This window comes from Pyricularia oryzae, chromosome 4, assembly GCF_000002495.2.
Source record: "Pyricularia oryzae 70-15 chromosome 4, whole genome shotgun sequence".
Lineage (NCBI taxonomy): Eukaryota > Fungi > Ascomycota > Sordariomycetes > Magnaporthales > Pyriculariaceae > Pyricularia > Pyricularia oryzae.
In genome coordinates, this window is record NC_017851.1 from 2931889 (window position 1) to 2952250 (window position 20362).

Genomic DNA, 20362 nt, shown 5'->3' on the forward strand with positions numbered 1-20362 from the left:
TACATACCTAACGATGTAGGGGCAGAATATCAAGTTTGTCTTTGTATTCGTATTTGTTGTACACGCAAAATTACTGGGATCAGCTCTTACATCCTTCACCACGCCCCACTACGACACTCGTTTTGTAGTAGCAGTACAGCAATGTTAAGGGGGAAATTTACAGTCAAGTGAGAAGAGAAGGCGAGCTTGACATGACATGTGAGGACACCCCGCCGGATACATGAAAAAGATATGAAGAAAAAGGAAACGCTCGCTCGCTTCTATGGCCACGGAAAACAGCCCGCCAAACTCCATATAAGAAAAAAAGCATAACCGCCGATCCCCGGTCCTTTATATAATCCCAAAATGAATCCCAAAGTACTTATCCGCCCAAGGTGTCATAAACAAAGACTCAACCCAGTCACCAACGTGTTGCAAATCCTGCACCAGGCATTGCTGCGTTCTCATTGTCTTCATCATCTTCATGAATTCTGAAACCCGTGTTATCGTTTCCAGCTAGACCCTGCCCTCCTGTTGCTCCTTGTTCTTGCCACGCGCGATGAGTGCTCGGGTACTGGGATGGTTGGCTGCTTATATCGCTCGCAGCATCTTGGATGTCGATATCCTGGGACTCCGGATCAATATTTTCGCCATCTGACATGTTGTCTTCTATCCCAGGCCAAACCTCGTCTTCGGGGAGTATTTGCGCATTCACTTGCTCTTGTGACTCAAAAGTAGACTGCCCGGAGCATCCGAAGTCCCTGCTGGTGTCGCTAGGGTTGGAATCATCGTCCATGTCGTCCGAATAATCTTGGTAGACGTTAAAATCTGGATCCGCATTATCATCGTCGTCGTCATCAAAGTCCTCATTCAGCTCTTGGTTTGTCATCTCGTGGTCATCGTATAGGTCTGAGCCACTCCCGTATTCTTCATAGTCCATGTTCTCGTCTGGGTTACTGATTCTTCGCCCACTGTTGCCTGTTGAGGAAGGACCTTCGACAGGTCCCCTGGTCGTCTCGACTGGTGCAGTGCTGTAAGGGGTCGCATAGCAGAATGGTGTAGTACCACGCATCCTGTGGTCTTCAGGTGCGACCGAGACATCGCGCAATGCTACACTGGTGCTACGACTACGAATGCTGTTGGTGCTCCATCGTGGCGTGTTTCGCGGTCGTATACTAGGGGATCGACTGCTGCCACGGCCACCTCCAGATCGCCTCTTCACGGCACCAACGGCTGACACCATCGCAGTCTCTGAAGCTACATGCCGCATCATTGGTAGGCGCGGGCTAGGGCGAGCAACCAAGGGTGAAGGCCGCCGCTCATAAGGGCTGGACTTGGAGACAACGGCGGTATACGAAGCGACTCTGGCTACCGCAGGCTGTCCAGCAGGAGAAGAGAGCGCTGGCGCAACTTGAGGCATCGAAGAAGTTCTTAGGTGTGGGGGCCGTGAGCCTCGTTGTTCCCTTAGCATCACTGGACTCTTGGCCCGAGTAGTTGCTGGCGATTGTGCAGTGTAGAAAACTTGCGACGATGACGCTGCTGCGGATCGAGACCTGTTTGCCCCAGCCACCTGCTCGCGAGAAGGCTCGGCCGCCGGAAGTTCATCTAGACGATCATTCCATTTCCAACACTGCTCGTCCTCCTCAGCATCTACTGTGCTGGCCGAAGAGCTCTGAGAATCTGGTAACGCGGGTGCAAGCTCACGAAGTCTTTGCCATGTCCAACCAGATCCGCTATCTCTGGAGATCTTATCTTGCACATAAGCTTCAGGTTGGGTGACGTAAAGGCGATGCAGGCCAGTGGCTTTCATAACGACACTGGACATAAGGAAACCCGTATCCCACAGTGTTGGTGTCAACATTTCGGCCGGTGATAGGAAACGTAGCCGAGAGTCCTTGTGCATCTTGCGAAGTGGTACCCACGGCAGGCTGAGTCCCAGAAACTTATCGAACATAGCGCTGGTCACTGGGGACGATCGATGACTGGCGGTTTCCACTTGCATGGCTTTGAACACCCCATGAAATGCTGCAGTGATTGCGAGATGAACACTTCTAGCATCGGAGCCCTTGACAGATACGGTCTTGATGAGGCCGCGACTCCGCAGGCGCTCGTCGATCATGCGACCTGGGGCACATGCTCGAGGCAACAGCCACGCCGAAGATGCTGATTGATCGAGCCAGTTGGATACTAAGGATGACTGAGGATCCGGCGTTTGTCTGCTATGAGTATTTGGTAGCTGCGTCCACTCGTCCACGAGAGTGTCCCAAGGAGCAGTGTCCGCAATGTTTGTTGACCTCTGGCTCGAGAATTCATGCCTTGGCATCCATACGCCTTTAAGCGGAAAAGGAATAACTACAACCTCAACATCCCAGGGTGAGCTGTATGTGGGTAGCGAGGAGGCCTGTAGTCTGTTAACCTGTGCCTGCAGCTGCTGAAGTTGGCTATAGACCTCGGACTGGGGGAATGCGTGAGTAGCGCTGTAAGTACCAGTCCCGCGAATGCTGCTGATAACAGTGCTATTGTCGTCATTCAGTCTTTTTTCGACTTCCTCGACGCGAGACTCGAGTTCAGTTACTTTCAGGTCCGTTTGGTCATATTTTTCGTGGCAATCGTCATGGCCAGCAACAGAAAATGACTGGTTCTCCAGCTTATCCAAACGATGCCCATGGTCTTGGACGGTGTCTTTCAAGATCCGTAATGCTTCTTCGTTAGAACTATGCGGCTGAACTATTGATGGTGCAATATTGGTATCCTGAATCGAGGCACCTCTAGGAGTTGGCGCCGACGGCATGGGAATTGGCTCCATGGGTGAAGAGGTCTGAGTATTGGGTACAGTGGCATTTGGGTCGGTGCCAGGAGCGCAATTATCGTTCGGTGTTGCGGTGGCCTTGATATCAAGAGTATGGAGACCTTTACCACCAAAGGGCATCAAGTACCCAGTCTGACTTGATGTCGTTGAGAATGATTGCGTATTGAAAAGACATTGTGAAGGGATAGGTGGAAGGCCAAGTCCTCCAGGATTTGGAGCGGGGAGGTTGGTCCAAGGCAACGTATCAGGCAGAGAGGCATCTCGACCATGACCAGAGGCCTGGGTAGCCTGATGGGCGTGAGAAGAAGGTGGCGGCGGCGCAGTCACGACCGCAAGGTCCGATTTGAAAGAAGAACCCGCCAGGCTGAGACCGGGCCAGTCCAGAGTCTGTCCTAAGCTACCCGGTGTTTGGAAGGCGGCCATGTCCTGTACTGGGGTGAGGGGTTCCCTATTTACCCTCGGCCTCTCATTTTCCTGACCGCCAAACGAGTCGCGATCCAGAGGAGGTGCGGCAACGATGGGCGTCTGCACCGGCGGTGTTTGCGCAACTTGAGCATCCTCATGGTAGCAAGCATGGTGTGAGCACATGCACCAAAAGGGCTGGTCTGCGGATGGCAACATTTGGTTGTGAGGTCTACTCCAGAAGCGTCGACAGCCACACCTGGCGCCATTAGCACCGGGGGTCAGATCGACGAAACCGCATGGTCCTCGAGGGAGGTTAGCTGGGGGTGGGGCTGGAGCAGGAGCCGGAGCCAGAGTGTGCGACTGTTGGACAGCGCCGTCGGTGTATATATCAAATAACAAGGCATTATTAGGAAAGGGATTGGTGTCGTAAGGAGGAGCTGCCATTTGGTTTGCAGAAAAGCATGTCTAGAGGGATGCCGGAACGTAAAGGGAACAGGGTTAGAAAAAGTTCCGGTGGCACGTATCCATGGATATCCAAGGGAAATAGTGTGTTTCTTTTTTCGTAGGTCCGATTTAGTTGGGTTGGCGATGTCATCCAACCAAGCAAGGAAGGACGCGCCAGAAAAAAGAAGACACAAAATGAGAGGTCCCCCTCCCACTAATGCATGGCCGGACAGGTTCTCTATTCTTGTTGATATACTTGAGGTGCCTTAAGTACCTAGGTAAGGTAGGCACCTATGTTAGTTTCTAGCGCCTGAGCGCCGGATGCATTGATAACGCGCCGACTGCAGTTGATTCGCCTCAGGGCGGCAAGCAGGTAGCAGACTGACCGATTGAAGCTGGCTGCTGCTCAAATGAGCGGGAAAGAGATTGAACAGATCCAACAAGACGAAATCGCGAGCGGTACGGCGGGGGTTTTATATCGCCGCGGAAAGGCAGTCGAGGCAAACTGCGGGGCTCGCGAGATTCACACAGGAGTGTGTGCGCTTGTACCAGTTGCAGAGCTTCGAATCGCTGTCTGTGGTAGCTCGTCGTTCTTTTTGGAGCGAAGAGCAATTTTCTCTCTCTCTCTTTGGATTGCGAAGCTTAGCTTGCGTGTCGAAGTGAGGCGCCCGCCGATATTCCAATGTGCATTGGGTGGGTGGACAGAAAGTTCCCGCCGAGAGGTGGTGGGAAGGACCTCGAGGTACGTACAGGCAAGACTCGACAGGGGTGTTTGTGGGCCCCCACACCCGGCCCCGCAGCTGCCGTGAACGCTGCCCGATTTATCGCGACATTTGTTGACATGAACTGGGTATTGATGACTCCCTGTCATCCCTTTCTCTTAGTATGTGTCACAATTTTGGTGAATTTCATTATGGTGAAGAAATAGCTGGATATTCGCGATGTAAAGATATTCGATTAGCCAATTGTTTTTGGCCATCTCTGGAAGCTTTCTTGCTCATCGATATACTTCAGGTCATAAGCTTGTATTATTATTGACACGAAGGAACGCGTCATGGTCCCAAAGACGAGGATCATGGATGGGGATCGATTAATTTGATTGGTCAAAACTCAATTTGCGCGTCGCGAACCACCGCGCCCATTGTTGTCAATGTCTGAGATAGCGCCCCCTCTCTACAGCTTAAAGTGCGCTTATATGTCGAGCAACTGCCCGGAAAGTGACTTATTAAGAGCGATTTTCGGAAGCGCAGCAGCATCATGATGAGAATCCGCGCCACCTCGACTCAACAAATGCGAAAATTCAAGGAGACGTCCTGGCTTCTGCCTGTTCGCCACATCCAACATCACTTCCACGTGACGAATAAGAAATGGGCAACATAGCTAGGGGCACTGTCCTCTCATCCTGGTTCACTCATTACCTTATCAAGCCAGCTGTGCCTTGTGCATACAGCAGAGACGCTTCGTTAACCATTTTTATATCAGCCTCGGAGGCATTTCCTCAAGGCCTATTGGGTTGCCAGCAAGGGTTGGTTTGCCGCGCTGCTTCCAAACCTACCCCGCAAAACCACATCGTACTTCGTAGTCATCGTTCACATCATGGCCCGGCTCGTTCCCGAGATCTCGTTACTCCCTTCCTCCTCCACTTCTGGGGTCTTGGCGAGACTGCAAAACGGTTCGCCTGTTGCATAACTCCCTTGACACATCCCAAGAAACATTCGGACTGTAGACCACGAATCTACTATTGACTAACTGGTACTCACTCATTTCACAACGACTACATTCAGAGGTAAAACCCCTCCATTGTCTATGTATGTGTATATGTTACTCCGACTGCGATTATACTTTACATGAGAAACTATCCATCAACCGTATATGCACCAATACGCCCTGTAAATATTGATCCAATGCTCCAAAGGGGAGATAGAAAAAAGAAATAAAGCAGAAAGAGAGAAAAAAAAGGAAAAGGAAAAAAGTCATATTCCACAGAATGCAGATAAGAGAGGTATCTAAATCAAACGGGCAATTCTAAGGAATCCACACAAATTAGGGGCAACCCCAAACAATAAACAAGACGTCAGCAGCCATGTACCACGTTCAGTAGAAGATAACTGGCCTCAGGCTCAGATTAGATTTCGCCCCAGCTGCCCATTGGGCCAGTGCTAGCGATCATGCTACTAGATGCAACCGAGCCACACCCGAGGTCCCAGAAATGCCGACTCGAGTGCCGTGATGCCCCCGATGCGCTGAAACTCCCGCTGCGTCTCGTGCCAGGTCGCCTGGCCGACCTTGCCGTTGTGCTCTGGCTGGCGCAACTGCCCCCTGGTCGTTGATGAATATGTTGCAAGACTGGAGAGACTGGCGAAGCCCCCGCTTGGTTGTTAGTCCCAGTCGCGGCAGTATGAGAGTGGTTATGTTGAATGACAGCCCTGCGGGCAAGGTTGCGGCCCACAAGGGGGTGATGAAGCCTGACACGAGCGGCACGAGCAGCCGCCTCTTGAGCTGCGGTTGTGTGGTGTGATGCCGAGCGGGTGGTGGATGCGGATGATGTCGTTTTCGACGCGTCTGATGAGAATCGTGATCGGAGGTATCGGAACACAAGTCTGACATCCAAGTCCTGTTCCCATTCCTGCTGCGTGAACGTCGAAGGCGTCTGCTCTGGGGCTCCTGAATTTCCGATTTCTTCGCTTGATCTTCGAGAGTGTGTCATTGGCTGTGTCATGTCCTGTTGCTGCTGGGAGATGGTAGGATGGAACTGTGGCATCATTGTCTGGGGCATGCTACCGCTGGCGTCAATTCTGTAGTCGTTGTCAACATCCCGTGCCGGATGACCATCTTGGAGGGATGGGTCTGCCGCTGATGGAATATCAGCCTCTGGAATCATTGGTAGTCCAGCGTACGGAAACTGCATTTGTTGCAGGTGAGAATATGTCGAGAAGGCGCCTGGATGATGTGTGTACATGCGCTGCACCAATATTCCGAGCTCACGAGCAATGCGCTCTACCAAGCGTGGTGACCAAACTGCCATAATTTCCGACCCCGCGCTGCCACCTGTTGCCGAGGCCATGGTAGACGGTTCATCGTCGTTTGTCGCTGCCTTGAGCGTACTTGACGACAAGTGGCTGACATCATCTTCCGAAGCAACCTCCCCTAGAAGCATAGAGAGGACTCGGCCATCCACGCCCATCAGATCACGTAATACTTTCCGGGTCAATTTGCTGAAAATACCTTCACCCTCCTCGGATGCGTAAGCTAAGGCATCTTGCTCGTGCCACTCGCCTCCTTGCGTGGTGGGTTCCAGGGCTGCCGCAGCGGCTGCAGCTTCTCGTCTCCGGGAAACCAAAGGGTTTCCGCCAGAATACCTTCTCTTCCTCGTCTCCTTTCGTACAGCTTCAACAAGCAACTGACTCTGTTCTTGCTGCCACGCCTCGATGCGTGACATGCGCTCAGCCTCGGTGGTACCACTCTCGAGCTGGTCGAGTTGCATGAGATTGGTCAGATCCGTCGCTTCTCGCTGGCGCTGTTGGCGCCTGGGATTGTACCGCTCGAAAGCATATATATGCTCCTGCATCTCGTTCTCTATCCCTCTCGTATCCAGCCTGAACGAGCCGAGGCCATCGTGTCTAGGTAGGACCGGAACGGAATGGGATGCGTCTGAGTGCTGGTGCAGAGCTGTTCGGAATTCGGGCAGGTGGCTATCTAGGCCGTCCAACTCATCGTCATCGACTGACAGCACCGACCTCACAGCTGAATTCTCTGGTACTGAGTTCAGATCAGATCTTCCAACAGTATTGAGGCTGCCGCTCCCTAGCTCGCTGGCTCGCGACCGGCCGGGAGTCTGTAAGGATGACAGATATGATGTTGTGGTGGTTGCATCGTCAGCGGGTGAAAATAGGACCCATGTCTGTGAACCTTCGACGGCGGCAGGAGATGCCGCTTGCGAATCTATGGCAAGGTTGATTTGACTGGGCCTGTTTTGCAGGGCAACGGGAGCTGTGGTACGGTTGCTGGATTGCCTCGCAGTCGGTTGATGGAAAGCCATTGCAGTCGTCGGGATTTCGCCAGGCCCAATGGACGTGGAAGACGTTTCGAGATAGCAAAGAAACCGACAAACAATAGTGTGTAGATAGTCTGGATTATGGTATAAAGGAAGTATGTAAACGCTCGCGTGAGCCCATGCAACGAACAAAAAAAAAAGAAGAAAAAGAGTGCGAGGTGTATGAAAGCCGACAGAGTAAAGCCGATACCAGGTGGAGGCCGACTCGGAGAAGATGCCTGTGTTCCTTTGGATTATTCGAGTCGCAAACTCTATTCAAATGTACTTTGTACCTCTAGATAGATGGAATGGAATGGATGATGTCAAGCAAACGCCAATCAATGAACAATGAAGCTAAGGACTGGAGCCTAGGCTTGAAGTGCAAATCACAGGTAAATGACAAGAGTTTTCGATGAAGTCAAAAGTCTGTCATGGCGGGTTTGATGTTTGGTTGTTGCGTTCACATATTTTTCCTTCCGCTTTGTCGAGTGTTGTAAAAGATAAGCTCCCAGTATGGTCAGCGGGAGGAAGGCCGGTACAGGAGGGGGGACGGCCAGCGAGTCGTTATCGGAGGGCACGACTTTCCAACTCAGGTGAGCGTGTCCCACTTTCATGGGTATGGTGCAATGCCGTGCTAGGGTGGGGAACCAGCCGAGCGCTGTCACGTCACCCTTGTCCGAGTCGGACACCCACACCTCTCAACAAAACCACTGGGTCATTCCATCGTCGTTCAATCGTGCTGTTTTGACGATTACCCTTTTTGTGACCGGTGCATAACGACACAGACGTTTAAAGCAGCTCAGCAAGATAATTAAGGGCATTTATATTAAAGCTGGTGAGAAACTGCATACAGTACCAGTACCCGAGGTCTATGCGACGTAAATGGGATGGCGAATCGTCTAAATCTCATCCAGGTTGTAGCCAGTGGCCGTCGCTGGAGAGGCTGAGATTGGGGGCCGAGTTGCTGGATCGATCTAATTATAATCTTAATCATAAGACATGCGCCTTAAAGGTACCCGTGAATTACTCTAGACTAGTTCTACTTTGAGTTTTCTGTAGTAGCACCATGGTGCAATATAGCGAGTGTCGGTTGGTGAAGGTAGATTAGGTAGCTTAGTCGGTACCATAGGTACCTTGAAGACTTCCTTATCTGCCGAGGCCAGGCTTCAAAAGCTATTGGTCGCGACTCGGGGTGCCGGGAAAAGTCTCAAGGCCAGGGAAGGTATTTGATAGTCTGGTTTAGGTGCTATTGTTCTGGTTTCGCACCTTGGCAAACACAACAGCCTGTGCAGGACGCTTTCTCTCAGATTTTATGTAGTCTTGTCCAACGTAGCAATAAAAGATGAAAGAGGACGAGACAGCTCCGTTTTTCCCCGTGGCCCACGGCACTGGTGGTCTGCTGGGTCCGGCGCCCCGCATTTCCGAGGTAGGTTAATGGATAATACTACTATATACGAAGTAGGCTCTGGGGCGATCCGGATTAAAACTGATCCAGATCCCTGCCCTGCCCAGAGGCAACAGGCACGGCCCCCGCCGTCGTGCCTCATAAGGGACGATATGTGCACGCAACAGGACCAGATGAGGATGTCAGCTGAACGTTTGCTTCATCGACATGCGCAGCATTAAAAAGTGACACGAAAGTACGAAACTGTTCCCTGGGAGGATCTCCGATATTTGCTCAGTCAACAAATCCGTTGCTATAATCTGCAGCACTCGCAACAAAATAGCACTCACGGCCAACCACACCCACTAGCCGGGAAATTTGAAGCCTTGTCGAACCTGACACCAAACGACTGGGCCATAAACCCTGCTGCAAATTACTGTGCCGTATGCCGCCATATCTCGCTCGCAGATTATTTCGCAGCTAATTACCTAGCTAGCTAGCGGGATAGCTTTCCTGGTCTCGGCAGGGAAATTCTTCAATGTTACTCCTTTGCAGGGTTGTGATTCAGCGCGTGCTTATGTTTGGGATCTAAACCCCACGCTATTACTAACATTTCCTTGCGAAAGATGCCTCGCCGCAGGGAAGATTTTATTTCCACGATATTTCTTCTGGACATCCTGACTATGTATAAATAGCAGTAAGTTGCTGCGTAAAACCCAATTTACTTTGTTTGGTCACTGCCCGCCCAAGGGTCCCCCATGAATGAATGTCAAACCTCTTACTGAGCGATGGGCGTCTGCAGTCTTGCGGCTCACCAATCTGTCCCGGGGCAGGATCTCGCAAACGTTGGGATTTGTGAACACAACTACCAAGTTGAATGACAATGCGCTTGGACTCGTTGTTGCCAACCGCAACGGAGAAGGCGTGCGTGCACCTTGCGTCTTTTGGTTCAGACTGGGAAACATATTGATTTTTTCGAGTGATTCCCGACGGGCTTGTTGCCCTCTCTGCGTATGACCTAGGCAACGACAGCGTGGCGATGGTAAAGTAAGTAAGGGTCCAACTGGCGTAGATCATAATGATATTGTTTTGGTTATGTGCTTGCTACTTTGACTGCTCGTGATGAAGATCCATGAGAACTCCAATAAACCTGGTGGTAAGAAACTTGGCAAACATTGAATGGCAAGCATGCCACAAGTAGAGATACCGGAGCCACAAGTAGTATTCTGATTTTTTATGTATAACGGTCCCGCTAAGGTCAATATCGCATCCTAGCTCACACGCGTCCTCAAGTACCAAAGAATCCTGCTCTGACATGGGATCAAGGGGTTCGCCACGCCTTTCAACAAAGCACCTTGATTGCGGGGCACCACATGGCTACCAGCCTGCCGAAGAAGTGCCAAAATGGGACACTTATTGCACATTGCGAACACCCATACCTAGATATTTCTTGTTGGACTACTTCCGCAAAATGTGCTGGGTGTGCTGCAGAACGAGTTTGTCCTAGGCTAATAGGATTGTACATATGGTAGATAACTGATAGCGCAAACGCTAGACCCTCTAACAAGCGATCCTAGTTTTGAAGCAAACCCCGCTCAAAAGACGACTCTGTTGAGGTCATGCGCTTATAAACCGTTCCGGCGGTCGGAACAGATTCATATTACCTCCTCCCAACCTAAATGTCGTCATATTCCCGAGTGACAAGTCGGTTTGAGATAATTAATGACACTGTCTCAACGTTCATTAAGGGGTACAGAATCGCCTTGGATGGAGGCAAGGTGCCCGAGAATGAAAGATTGTGGGTGCTTGACACCCACATAGCCAACGCACAAAGTATTGGGTCTACTGGTTCTGGAGGGTGTGCTGGGTCATACGCAGGCACGTTAGATGCAGCAGATGCATATCCTATCCTAGACCTAAGACACCGTCAATCCATCTCCTGCATGATGCGGGGCTGGCTGTGGGTTCATCGGTAGGATCCGTGCAAGCCGTAGAAGCTGCGGCTTCATAGAGCTGGGTGACTAGTTGTCTTATGGACTCCTATCCAACTTGACAAATGAACAAACGACCTTATGCCACTCACTGCTCCACGCCATGAATCGGGAACTGACCCGTGATAGCCGAATTTAGCACTATGCCGTCATTCTTTGCCCTCGGTGACCCAGTCAAAGCAGCAAGTCAAGGTATGCCGGTTTCCAGCAGGCAAAGTCAACAACAGCCTCAAGAAACCAGTCACAATTTCCATAGAGAACACAGAAGCCGCGGGTTTGTGCCTAGTTCTAGATGGCTACTGAACATGCTTTCCCGTCTCAGCCCTTTTGCGAGAATGAACCCCAATTACGCCGCCATGGAAACCCAGAGAAATAAAACAATCATGCAAGTCCTGTCCTCAAACCCAGCCTAATCCAGCCCAACGATGAAAGGTGGATCAACTTAAGCTGCAAAGGCCTCGGGGAAGCGCTTCATGTTGTTCTCGAGGGAACCGTGGTTGGCAAGGAACTGAACGTAAGCACCGTCGACCTTGACGCGACCAGCAGCCTTCTTCTCAAGGTACTCCTCGCGACGGAGAGGGGTGAAACCCCAGTTCTTGGAGATAATGATCTTTTGGCGACCGGGGAACTTGTACTGCGAGCGACGGAGAGCCTCCAGGGCAAGAGCACGGTCTGGATGAAAGTATATTTGTCAGCGTCAATGTCGAACTATGACTGCAGAATGGATATTGAACATACTGGAGTCACGAGTGCGGACACTCAGGATGATCTGGCCGATGTTGACACGGGCGACAGTGCCGTTGGGCTTACCCCAAGCACCACGCATACCGGTCTGCAGTCTATCGGCACCAGCGCACGACAACATCTTGTTGATGCGGACGACGTGGTACGGGTGGGCGCGGACACGCAGGTGGAAACCTTCCTTTCCGGCGTTCTTGACCAGGTACCTGTAGTAGCAAGTCTTGTCAGTCGATGTCCCTTACTTTGCTTTCCAAGTATCCTTTCAGTATTCAGAGAGTCGCTGGCACTCACTTGTTGGCGCAAATACGGGCGGCCTCAAGAGCCTCGGAGCTCAGCTGCTCGTACTCGTTCGAGACGAGGTGGATGCACAGAGGGAAGTCATCGACGGTAGCACGCTTGCGGCCCAGGTCGAAGATACGAATCTTGGGGTCGGGGACACCACGGTTGAACCGCGACTTGGGGTACGGCTAATGGAGAGACACTCGTTAGCACAGCGCTCCTCTTGAGATGAAGTCCTTCTTCCATGCACAAGTAGTCCAACTGCGATCTCCAGAGACGGGTCTGACCCGCAAAGCAGTCGCCATATCCAAACCCCCATTTATGTTTCCTCGCGCAAATGATCCTCCTCTTGTGTGCTGATAGCAGCGATCCAGTATCCCGCTTCCACCACCACGATCGCAGGTTCCCGCTTAGGACCTTTCGAAAAACTTCTCGTGACTGACCTTGTTCTTGCAGTACCGGTAGCAACGAGCGGGACGACGGGCCATTTTGACTGATTTTCTTTTGTCTTGTGCTGGGTGTATTTGGTGATGAAGTCGTCGTTCGGCTGAGGATTTCTCGCACCGGGGGGAAACGGGGGCCTTAACGCTTTTTCCTTGACCAGCCTTGATTTCAAAGCAAGGCGAGGACCTCCCAGGATTAGTCAGTGGTATGTGGGGTGTTTTAGGGTTCGCATTGGAGAAGGTGCAACAGAGTGAGTGTCATATCACGTGATTTCTATCGGTTAACCCACTCTGGACAAAATCTAGCGGGGATGATTTTTAACGCAGCGCTCACATTTCGATATTGTCTCCTCCTTTCTTCTGTTGACAACCACCATTTTACCGTCGCCAAACCGTAGTCGACAAAGATAACCAGTCAAAATGGCCCCCAAGAAGAAGTCCACCGACAACATCAACAGCCGTCTGGCTCTTGTCATCAAGTCCGGAAAGGGTATGCGCTCAGCACCATTGCAGAGTCAATATCACGCACAGTTTCAAGATCTTCCATCACTAACACGACCCAATTTGCAGTCACCCTGGGCTACAAGTCGACCCTGAAGAGCCTTCGCTCTAACAAGGCCAAGCTCATCATCATCGCCGGCAACACTCCCCCTCTCCGCAAGTCTGAGCTCGAGTACTACTCCATGCTTTCCAAGACTCCCGTCCACCACTTCAGCGGCAACAACGTATGATGTCCTATATCCGTCACTCTCGTATACTTCTACCAATTGCTCCCGGCCGGGCGATTCGAGCACAGTCTCGTTTTGACCCGTTCTCACCCAGCGAAGAAGTCTCTTATCTAGACTTTGGAGGGAAACACTTTTAAAGCTAACCCTTTGTCACTTTTCTGCTCCACAGATTGAGCTCGGTACTGCCTGCGGTAAGCTCTTCCGCTGTGGCACCATGGCTATCCTCGATGCCGGTGACTCCGACATCCTGGCCGACCAGCAGGCATAAATTCCCTAGGGGTAACTGCTTGGCGTGACAAGGCTACACTTCTTCCATGACTTCAGGATGGTACGGCGTTAAGGATGAACTGGGATTGGGCAATGAACTGGTTATCAAAAGCAACAGCAATGGGTAAAGGGACGGCCCTATATTTTGCGTTTCCCTGAATCAACTTCCATCAAGACGTCCGCTCAGAATTGCGAGGGTTCGTTTGGCCCGGTAGCAGTAGTCTAGTCGAATGAGACTAGAGCCTAGTGAAGAGCTTTTCTCTGAAGTGCTGTTGACACACAGCCCAATCTGCAATGGAAAGTGAACATATGAGGTCAGACAACCATACTTCCCAGGATGCGGCATTCTTTGGTCAGCATGTGGTAATTATCAAGTGAGAGTCAGTCAGTCGCCTTCGTGATGATAATGTACGTGACTCGACACTGGAAGGAGCAGAGTGAGTGAATGCCGTATCCGTAGGGAATATCACATGCCCCAGGAAATTAACCCGGGTGTACATGTTTGGATCAGGCTGACAGCGTGAAAGTAAAACTAATAGGGCTTGATATTTAGTGCATGGATATCGACTTGCAGTCAATGTCCTAGTAATATTGACTTCAGTACATATGTGCCGTCACCCTCTACGAGCTCTGGTGCTACTCCGTACTTTATAAAATACCTAGCTACCTACTTCAGGTAACCTGCCAATGCAGTAGTATTATTAGATCTAGATTGGCCTGATCAGCTTCTCTGATTTGTGCGGGGTGGCCGCGCTGTCGAAGCGGCTTGCATTGACCAACATATTGCACGTAGCCAGCACCTCCCGACGTGGGCAAGATATCCGAAATTGGACACACATATGTGGGTTCCATACCGTCTATATTGATACTGTGCATAATACAGAAGCGGGCAGGGTTGACCACAGTAGAATCAAGACCCTTGATTTCACTGGGGTGAGGTCCTCCTGACTTCTCCATCATGGTGTTTCGCAGCTGGCGTGAGTACTTTCGTACTGTACAGTAGGTATGTTGGCGGGAGGCGGAAACCTAACGGTATTGGACGGCGGGCTCAATCAGAACGCCCAAAAGTCCGCCGTGGGTCCATTTCTGGAACATTGGCCAACAGACCCTGTTGACAGGTTCCCATAAGTCTGATTTGTAACTTTGTTCCTGAGTGACCCGTGAGAAGCATTACCTTCTTTGGAGGCTCGCCAAGCATCATGCCAGCTTCAAATAGGTTTGCCTGGGTGTGAGCTCCGTTTCAGTCCACGGAACCCGACCTCCTTCGAATCATACTCGCAAATTTTATTACGTTTTGCCATAACACCATATCACGTACTATAATGTGACAACGGTCGAAACGGGCCCAGCAACAGGACGAACTGTCTCTGCAACAAGTGTCCGGCCACAACTGCACCCGTCGTCGGTGATACTTTGTTACTACCGGTACTAAACATGAGCGATTGATCCGAGTTGAACTTCTAAATCAACACGCCCTCGCGTATATTCCGGCCGCCAGCCTAGTCTGAATGATGGTATGTGTGGCTTTTTAACCCATGTCTCGAGAGATTCTGTTGCCGCACATTCGATGAGCTTTCATCTCGTCACCATCTCAGCGTGTTATGGTTTATCCAGCTAGTAGTGCAAGTGAGTTAGCGTGGTGTTCGCCCAGTGGGCTTCTTAGAGTTTTCGTAGAGGCAGCCTCAAAGAAAAATCGTCGTAAAGAGGCTTCAGCCAAAGAAAGACCACTCAACGTAATCGCAAAGGCAAACATCGGATCGTCCGTTCCAACGTTGCTGTTGAGACCACAGTGTGGCGTAGGCTTAGTCCGCTCGGCTTCGACTCTAACTTGCTCCTTCCGCAAAAAGCACAAAGCCAAGTCCCGCCCACGATTCGACGCTTAATAGAACCCACTTTTTGGCCTGGAGTCCGTAGTGACCACACCCAATAATAGCGGTCCCTCCTCTATTTCCCACCTGTGGAACCCCCTTTCCCCTGCGCGTCCTGCACATGGACCTTTTTGGGTGTCGTTAAAGGAGAGGAGAGAAAAAAATAAAACAAAACAGTCTGTGGCAGCGGTGAAGACGAACGAATGAGCACGCCTCTACTCGAAATTAAACCCCATCGTCAATAACAAGACAATCTTTTGCCCAACCATAGTCTACTGAGGTAGGTTACTTACTCAGTTAAGCTGCACAACTTCTTCGGTTTTGTTTCTCACACCACTCACTCGGTTCAGCTTTGTTTCCTGCGGGGGATTCGCAAAAAGAAACGTTTCCGTCTCTGGCCCTGCATTGCATTCTGACGTGGCGCCTGGTCAGCAGCCGGCGCCCTCGTTGCCTACCCAACATACGGTAACAATAGTCTTTGTTTCGACCCGGCGATAACACAGCTCCCTCGACGCCTCGTGGAGTTCCAAGAGGCGGTCCTGCAACGATCGGCCAGTCATTTGCGCAACAAGAGCCCGTATTTCCAGAAACATTCAAGCAAATCAGTCGCTACAAACGAAACATTACGGTCGCTAGCTAGCTACCACCAAATCACAAGAGTCATTCAGGGGAGGTACTTTTCTCGAAGACGCAGTACAGCATTGAACAACGAACAAAACAACCAACTATATTAGCTACTGTATACATCGACACAGCTTCAGTCATGTCAGCAGCAGCGGCCGCTAGGAAGCCTCCGGGCACCGGCCGCGATGCGGCAGGCTCGCCCACACCGGCGTCCCCTGCGCGCGCCCCCGCTCGCACGTCTACACCATCCTCTCCTGGGGCGGCTGGTGGTGTCGCGCGGACTCGATCCTTGCGCAGTGGAACGCCGGTCACGTCGCGCACCGCTCGCGCATCTCCTCTTGGTAACGGAACCAACGGGAGGAGTTCACCTGGCCCGGGCGGAAACCCCGCTGAAGATGAGGCCGCTCGCGCTGAGACACTCAGCCTGATTGACGATCTGAAAGAGAGGCTGAGCAAGGCCGAGACTTCTGCCGAAACGACGCAAAGGCAGGCCGAGGTCCTACAGAGCAAGTTGGATGAGGCGATGGTCGAGCAAGCACGCCTAGAAGAGAGGCTTCACGAGCAAGAAGAACAGATTGAGGCCTTGAGTAACGAAAAGCGCGAGTCCACAAGACGTATCCATGAAATGGAGAGTATCTACGAAGCTGAAAGAAGCGCAATGGCCAAGGAGAAGGAAGAGATGAGCAATCGTGAAGAGGAGATGCAGACTGTCATCCAGAGGTTAAAGGACAGTCTGGCTCAGAGGAATGTCAATGGGACTGAAGATGAATCAAGGCCGTCAAGACAAGGTAAGTCCATTGCAACAGCAAACTTTATGTAATGGCCGACTGGTCCGAACTTTTGTAAAGCTGACAATATCTCTTTAAAGCAACACATTCGCCTGGCGTCGATGGCAGCTTCGCTCCGCCAAGCTCTCTCCAACGCAGCGATTCTCGTAACAGCTCAAAGCTTGTGTTGCAGAAGGACAAGCTCATCGAGTCGCTACGCCTTGAGCTCGCAGAGGCTCAGATCAAACTTGTCGAATCGGAGAACCAAGGAGGTGGGCGACTTCAGGAGGTTGAACGTCTGCTTATGGAGACGCGCATGGCCAACGCTCGTCTTCTGGAGGACAACGAGAGCTACCAGCTGTTACTGCAGGAGAGGACACTTAAGGGAGACTTCGGTCGCAGTATCGGCGGTGGTGGCGCCTCGGATGCTCTCGCTGCGCTTGAAGGACGCACAGGCTCAAGTCATGAGAACACGGGCGGCTCAAGCCTGGCAGACGAGCTGTCCGAGGCCAGCAACAGCGAGGAGGCCTATCGTCGCCTGGAGGTTGAGCTTCGCTCGGCCAGGGATGAGAACAAGGCTCTCACGCTGTATATCAACAAGATTATCGAGCGGCTGCTCCAGCGTGCCGACTTTGAGTCCATACTCAACCAAGATGGAGACACCCCCGATTTCAAACAGCCAAATACCAACAAGGACCTCCCAGCGCCGCCAGCATCGGGACCAACGCTTCTGCAGCGTGCCAAGTCTATCGCGATGGGCAAGCCGGGAGAGGCCCCTGCACCTGGCAAACCTAGACCGCGTCCCATGTCTTTTATGCCAAGCAACACTCAGCCTTCGTCGGCTCATGCGAACCCGGAAACGGCGCCTTCGATTCCAATCGGGCTGACCCGGAATACATCTGTGCGCCGCGGTGGTAGGCCCATGTCGGAGCAGTTTACCTCTGGAGCTGCCAACGTTGTAAACCAGATGTATCGCGGCGGTGAAGGCGGTCCTCTCTCGCCCACATTACGCGGAAGTCAGACGTTCTTCCACCCCGGTACTCCATCCGCAGGCACGCGCACGCCGTCTGGGAGCCGCGCGAGCGTGCCCCTGTCATCTTCGGGTAACTTCCCCGGTATGCGAAGCGAAACGTCATCCACCAGCGGTGAAAGCATCCATCAGCCTGCAGACGCCATGTCAATTACGAGCAACAGCCCACCGCGCTCCGGTGGAGGTGCGGGCGCGACGTTTGGCGGCAACAAGCCCCGGCCACTTAGGCTAGTGCAAGAAAATCCGGATATCAGTGCCAGCCAGCAAAACAAGCGAGCGAGCTGGATCGGATGGGCATTTGGCAAGAAGGAAGAGAATTCACTGTCTCTGGCTGGGGAGACGGTCAAGGAATGAAGTGGCAGGGCCACTGCGCACACGATACGACCACGAGGAACACACGACTTACCATGATGGGACAACATATATGGGAACATTGGAGAATCTGACATGAAATACCCCTTCAGCATCAACGACAGGATAGCGTACCCCTGAGTCTTACTTCCTTTCAGTCATGCATATGCTCACTTTGTCTTTTGGCGTCTAGCTCCAGGGGTCGGGCTCTATCCTTTCTTTGTATACATGTGAGGATGAATAATGTAGGGGACACGGAGTGATGACCATCGCGGGAGAATCGGTTGGATAGCACGGGATGATATGGGGAACAATGACAGATATTTGTTGGAGTTTTTGGCAGCGGGAAAGTGGGAGCGGGTGTCCCATTTTTGTTTATCACTTCTTGTACTGTGTTTCTGTGACAAGAAACACTACTGTCTTGGTGCTCACAGTGAGCAAGAGGGAACATTCTACAGCCGAGTGGGTTGGGCGAGGTTTGCGCTTCTGTTTTAGGATTGCTTTTTTCCGCTTACCTATTTTCCACGATGCCCAACAGCACCAACCAACCTCTACAAGTATATAATATTCTTTTCTGTTTCAAATAGATCACACGTATAGAACAAGATCGTCCGGCAATAGTTTCTTAATTCCCATATGCTTAACAAAGTATCCTCTCTGTCTTGTTCTGTATTCCTCCCTTTGATTTTCTTCCCTCCTCTTAGTCAGTGCTGTACATCTCGACTTTCTCAGATGATAACACGGATGACACACAATTAGCCGATGAGTACAGTAAACGAGACCCCTTTGATAAGATGCAAGGATTCTCATCCTTTTTTTTTTTTTCCGCGAGCGAGTAAGATCCGGGCTCACGTGGCCAGCAAAGAAAAGAAGAAGGAAAAAAGAAAAAGAAAAAAAATCACCCCCCTAGTCACGACGCCAGCGCTACGGCCCGCGTCTTCGCACCGTTGAGGGCGGCACCGAGAGATTCTCCATATTTTTCTTTGTCTTTTGTTGTCGGCCCCATGAGCACTCAACATCACCTAGATTACTGTCAGCGCCGAGCTAACGTTGGTGTGGGGTGTATACCTATATTGTCTTGCCACGGGGTGAGATTGAGGTGGATGGGATTGGACTGTACCCTTTTTGTCCTGCATTTTGAAGATGGGGGTGTAAGCAACTTCGCTGACCCAAACCACAAAGGTGTTTTTTATTCTTTATTCTTTTATTACCATTGTTTGCATGTTGACCAAGTCCCCCAGCCACCGAAAGTGTTAGATTTCATTTAGCGCCCCCACCCCACGCAATGGAGAGGATGATTCAATGGGGGGGAGGGGGAAGGTATGTTATTTTCTCGTTGCTGCTTATTGCACGGCTGGTCTTAGTTTTTCCTGTTATCTTTTGTCTTCTGGCTCATGTTCTTTTTTTCTTGCTGCGTTGCAGCGAGTGTAACCGCAGCTACAGTCCACCTTGGTTTCTTGGGGGCCCAAACTACTGTAGATTTGGGGAACTCTCAGGCTGGTCCACAAGGTTGCCTTCCATGTCGTGCAACGGAAAAGCGCGAGAATGGCTCAAGAGTCAGCTCAATACTATTTCTTGATGCTTTGATTTGTCTGGGCTAGTCTAAATTCAATAGGTGGTGTGAGTCTTATTGCCTTGCCCCCAACCCCTATGCAGGTATGAGTTGGAACTTTTGTTCAATTTGTCTTACAAGTTACACATGGCGGACCCGGTGGGCTAATTAAGTATCATAACATAAAAACAATATTTCCTCGATCGTCAACGGCCAATCGGATTCTTCATACTCCTCAAGCTCAGCTTTTTTTTCATGATGTGCCGTGTAAAGGAAGCATACGCGGCTTTTTCCTGCACTTTGCTCAGCTGCTCGGGATTTTGCCGATGCACGAGCGGACGACTTGCCTACAGCGGTCGTTAATTAAAGCCGCTTATGTTTTTTCCATGTATATCACTACTCTTTCCCTTTCAGCCTTGTGCAGTGTAGCATCCCGATGCGAAACAAGACTGCTTGCTGCTTGGCTCGTGATTTGTTACAGAGTCCATAGGTTTCCTACCTAGTAGGGCCGGAGTGCATGCATATCGTTTAATCCAGGCCCCAACACAAGATTAGCGGAGGATATAATACTATTTTCTTTTTGGGGTCCATTTGGCCTAATGGTACTCTGTCACCACTTTCCCCCCCTCAGAGGAGTGCTCCATTTATTGCACCAATGCCTGTCTGC

At 51.2% G+C, this 20362-nt stretch overlaps 6 protein-coding genes across 6 annotated transcripts; 3 read left to right on the plus strand and 3 right to left on the minus strand.

Moving 5' to 3' along the window:
• Window positions 1-17: 17 nt before the first annotated feature.
• Window positions 18-4347, minus strand: MGG_03138 (uncharacterized protein). The gene is made up of 2 exons (XM_003716811.1): window positions 4024-4347; window positions 18-3911 (listed from the first exon to the last, which is right to left on the minus strand). Exon 2 carries the CDS (start codon window positions 3635-3637, stop codon window positions 401-403), a length of 3237 nt encoding a protein of 1078 aa, XP_003716859.1. The 5' UTR covers window positions 3638-3911; window positions 4024-4347; the 3' UTR covers window positions 18-400.
• A 1027-nt stretch (window positions 4348-5374) lies between these two features.
• MGG_03137 (uncharacterized protein) lies at window positions 5375-8204 on the minus strand. Its single transcript, XM_003716812.1, has one exon. It carries the CDS (start codon window positions 7674-7676, stop codon window positions 5763-5765), a length of 1914 nt encoding a protein of 637 aa, XP_003716860.1. The 5' UTR covers window positions 7677-8204; the 3' UTR covers window positions 5375-5762.
• An 808-nt stretch (window positions 8205-9012) lies between these two features.
• On the plus strand, window positions 9013-9219 carry MGG_17140 (uncharacterized protein; the record flags this gene model as incomplete). The annotated part of the gene is made up of 2 exons (XM_003716813.1): window positions 9013-9096; window positions 9133-9219. 2 exons carry the CDS (start codon window positions 9013-9015, stop codon window positions 9217-9219), a joined length of 171 nt encoding a protein of 56 aa, XP_003716861.1.
• Window positions 9220-10008: 789 nt separating this feature from the next.
• MGG_03136 (60S ribosomal protein L10) lies at window positions 10009-12783 on the minus strand. The gene is made up of 4 exons (XM_003716814.1): window positions 12509-12783; window positions 12078-12253; window positions 11784-11992; window positions 10009-11717 (listed from the first exon to the last, which is right to left on the minus strand). Exons 1-4 carry the CDS (start codon window positions 12551-12553, stop codon window positions 11488-11490), a joined length of 660 nt encoding a protein of 219 aa, XP_003716862.1. The 5' UTR covers window positions 12554-12783; the 3' UTR covers window positions 10009-11487.
• A 51-nt stretch (window positions 12784-12834) lies between these two features.
• Window positions 12835-13930, plus strand: MGG_03135 (60S ribosomal protein L30). Its single transcript, XM_003716815.1, has 3 exons — window positions 12835-12998; window positions 13079-13233; window positions 13406-13930. The coding sequence occupies exons 1-3, from the start codon at window positions 12929-12931 to the stop codon at window positions 13502-13504; spliced, it is 324 nt and encodes a 107-aa protein (XP_003716863.1). The 5' UTR covers window positions 12835-12928; the 3' UTR covers window positions 13505-13930.
• A 1561-nt stretch (window positions 13931-15491) lies between these two features.
• Window positions 15492-18816, plus strand: MGG_03134 (uncharacterized protein). Its single transcript, XM_003716816.1, has 2 exons — window positions 15492-16783; window positions 16864-18816. The coding sequence occupies exons 1-2, from the start codon at window positions 16135-16137 to the stop codon at window positions 18144-18146; spliced, it is 1932 nt and encodes a 643-aa protein (XP_003716864.1). The 5' UTR covers window positions 15492-16134; the 3' UTR covers window positions 18147-18816.
• The last annotated feature ends 1546 nt before the right edge of the window (window positions 18817-20362 follow it).

Excerpts from the sequence above, each read along its gene's own strand:
- MGG_03138 (XM_003716811.1), bottom strand. The coding sequence starts at position 3,637 with ATGGCAGCTCCTCCTTACGACACCAATCCCTTTCCTAATAATGCCTTG.
- MGG_03137 (XM_003716812.1), bottom strand. The coding sequence starts at position 7,676 with ATGGCTTTCCATCAACCGACTGCGAGGCAATCCAGCAACCGTACCACA.
- MGG_03136 (XM_003716814.1), bottom strand. The coding sequence starts at position 12,553 with ATGGCCCGTCGTCCCGCTCGTTGCTACCGGTACTGCAAGAACAAG. Across the intron at positions 12,254-12,508 it reads ACCGGTACTGCAAGAACAAG|CCGTACCCCAAGTCGCGGTT; the intron begins GTCAGTCACGAG and ends TCTCTCCATTAG. Across the intron at positions 11,718-11,783 it reads TGTCCGCACTCGTGACTCCA|ACCGTGCTCTTGCCCTGGAG; the intron begins GTATGTTCAATA and ends ACTTTCATCCAG.
- MGG_03135 (XM_003716815.1), top strand. The coding sequence starts at position 12,929 with ATGGCCCCCAAGAAGAAGTCCACCGACAACATCAACAGCCGTCTGGCT. Across the intron at positions 12,999-13,078 it reads TGTCATCAAGTCCGGAAAGG|TCACCCTGGGCTACAAGTCG; the intron begins GTATGCGCTCAG and ends CCCAATTTGCAG. Across the intron at positions 13,234-13,405 it reads ACCACTTCAGCGGCAACAAC|ATTGAGCTCGGTACTGCCTG; the intron begins GTATGATGTCCT and ends TCTGCTCCACAG.
- MGG_03134 (XM_003716816.1), top strand. The coding sequence starts at position 16,135 with ATGTCAGCAGCAGCGGCCGCTAGGAAGCCTCCGGGCACCGGCCGCGAT. Across the intron at positions 16,784-16,863 it reads ATCAAGGCCGTCAAGACAAG|CAACACATTCGCCTGGCGTC; the intron begins GTAAGTCCATTG and ends ATCTCTTTAAAG.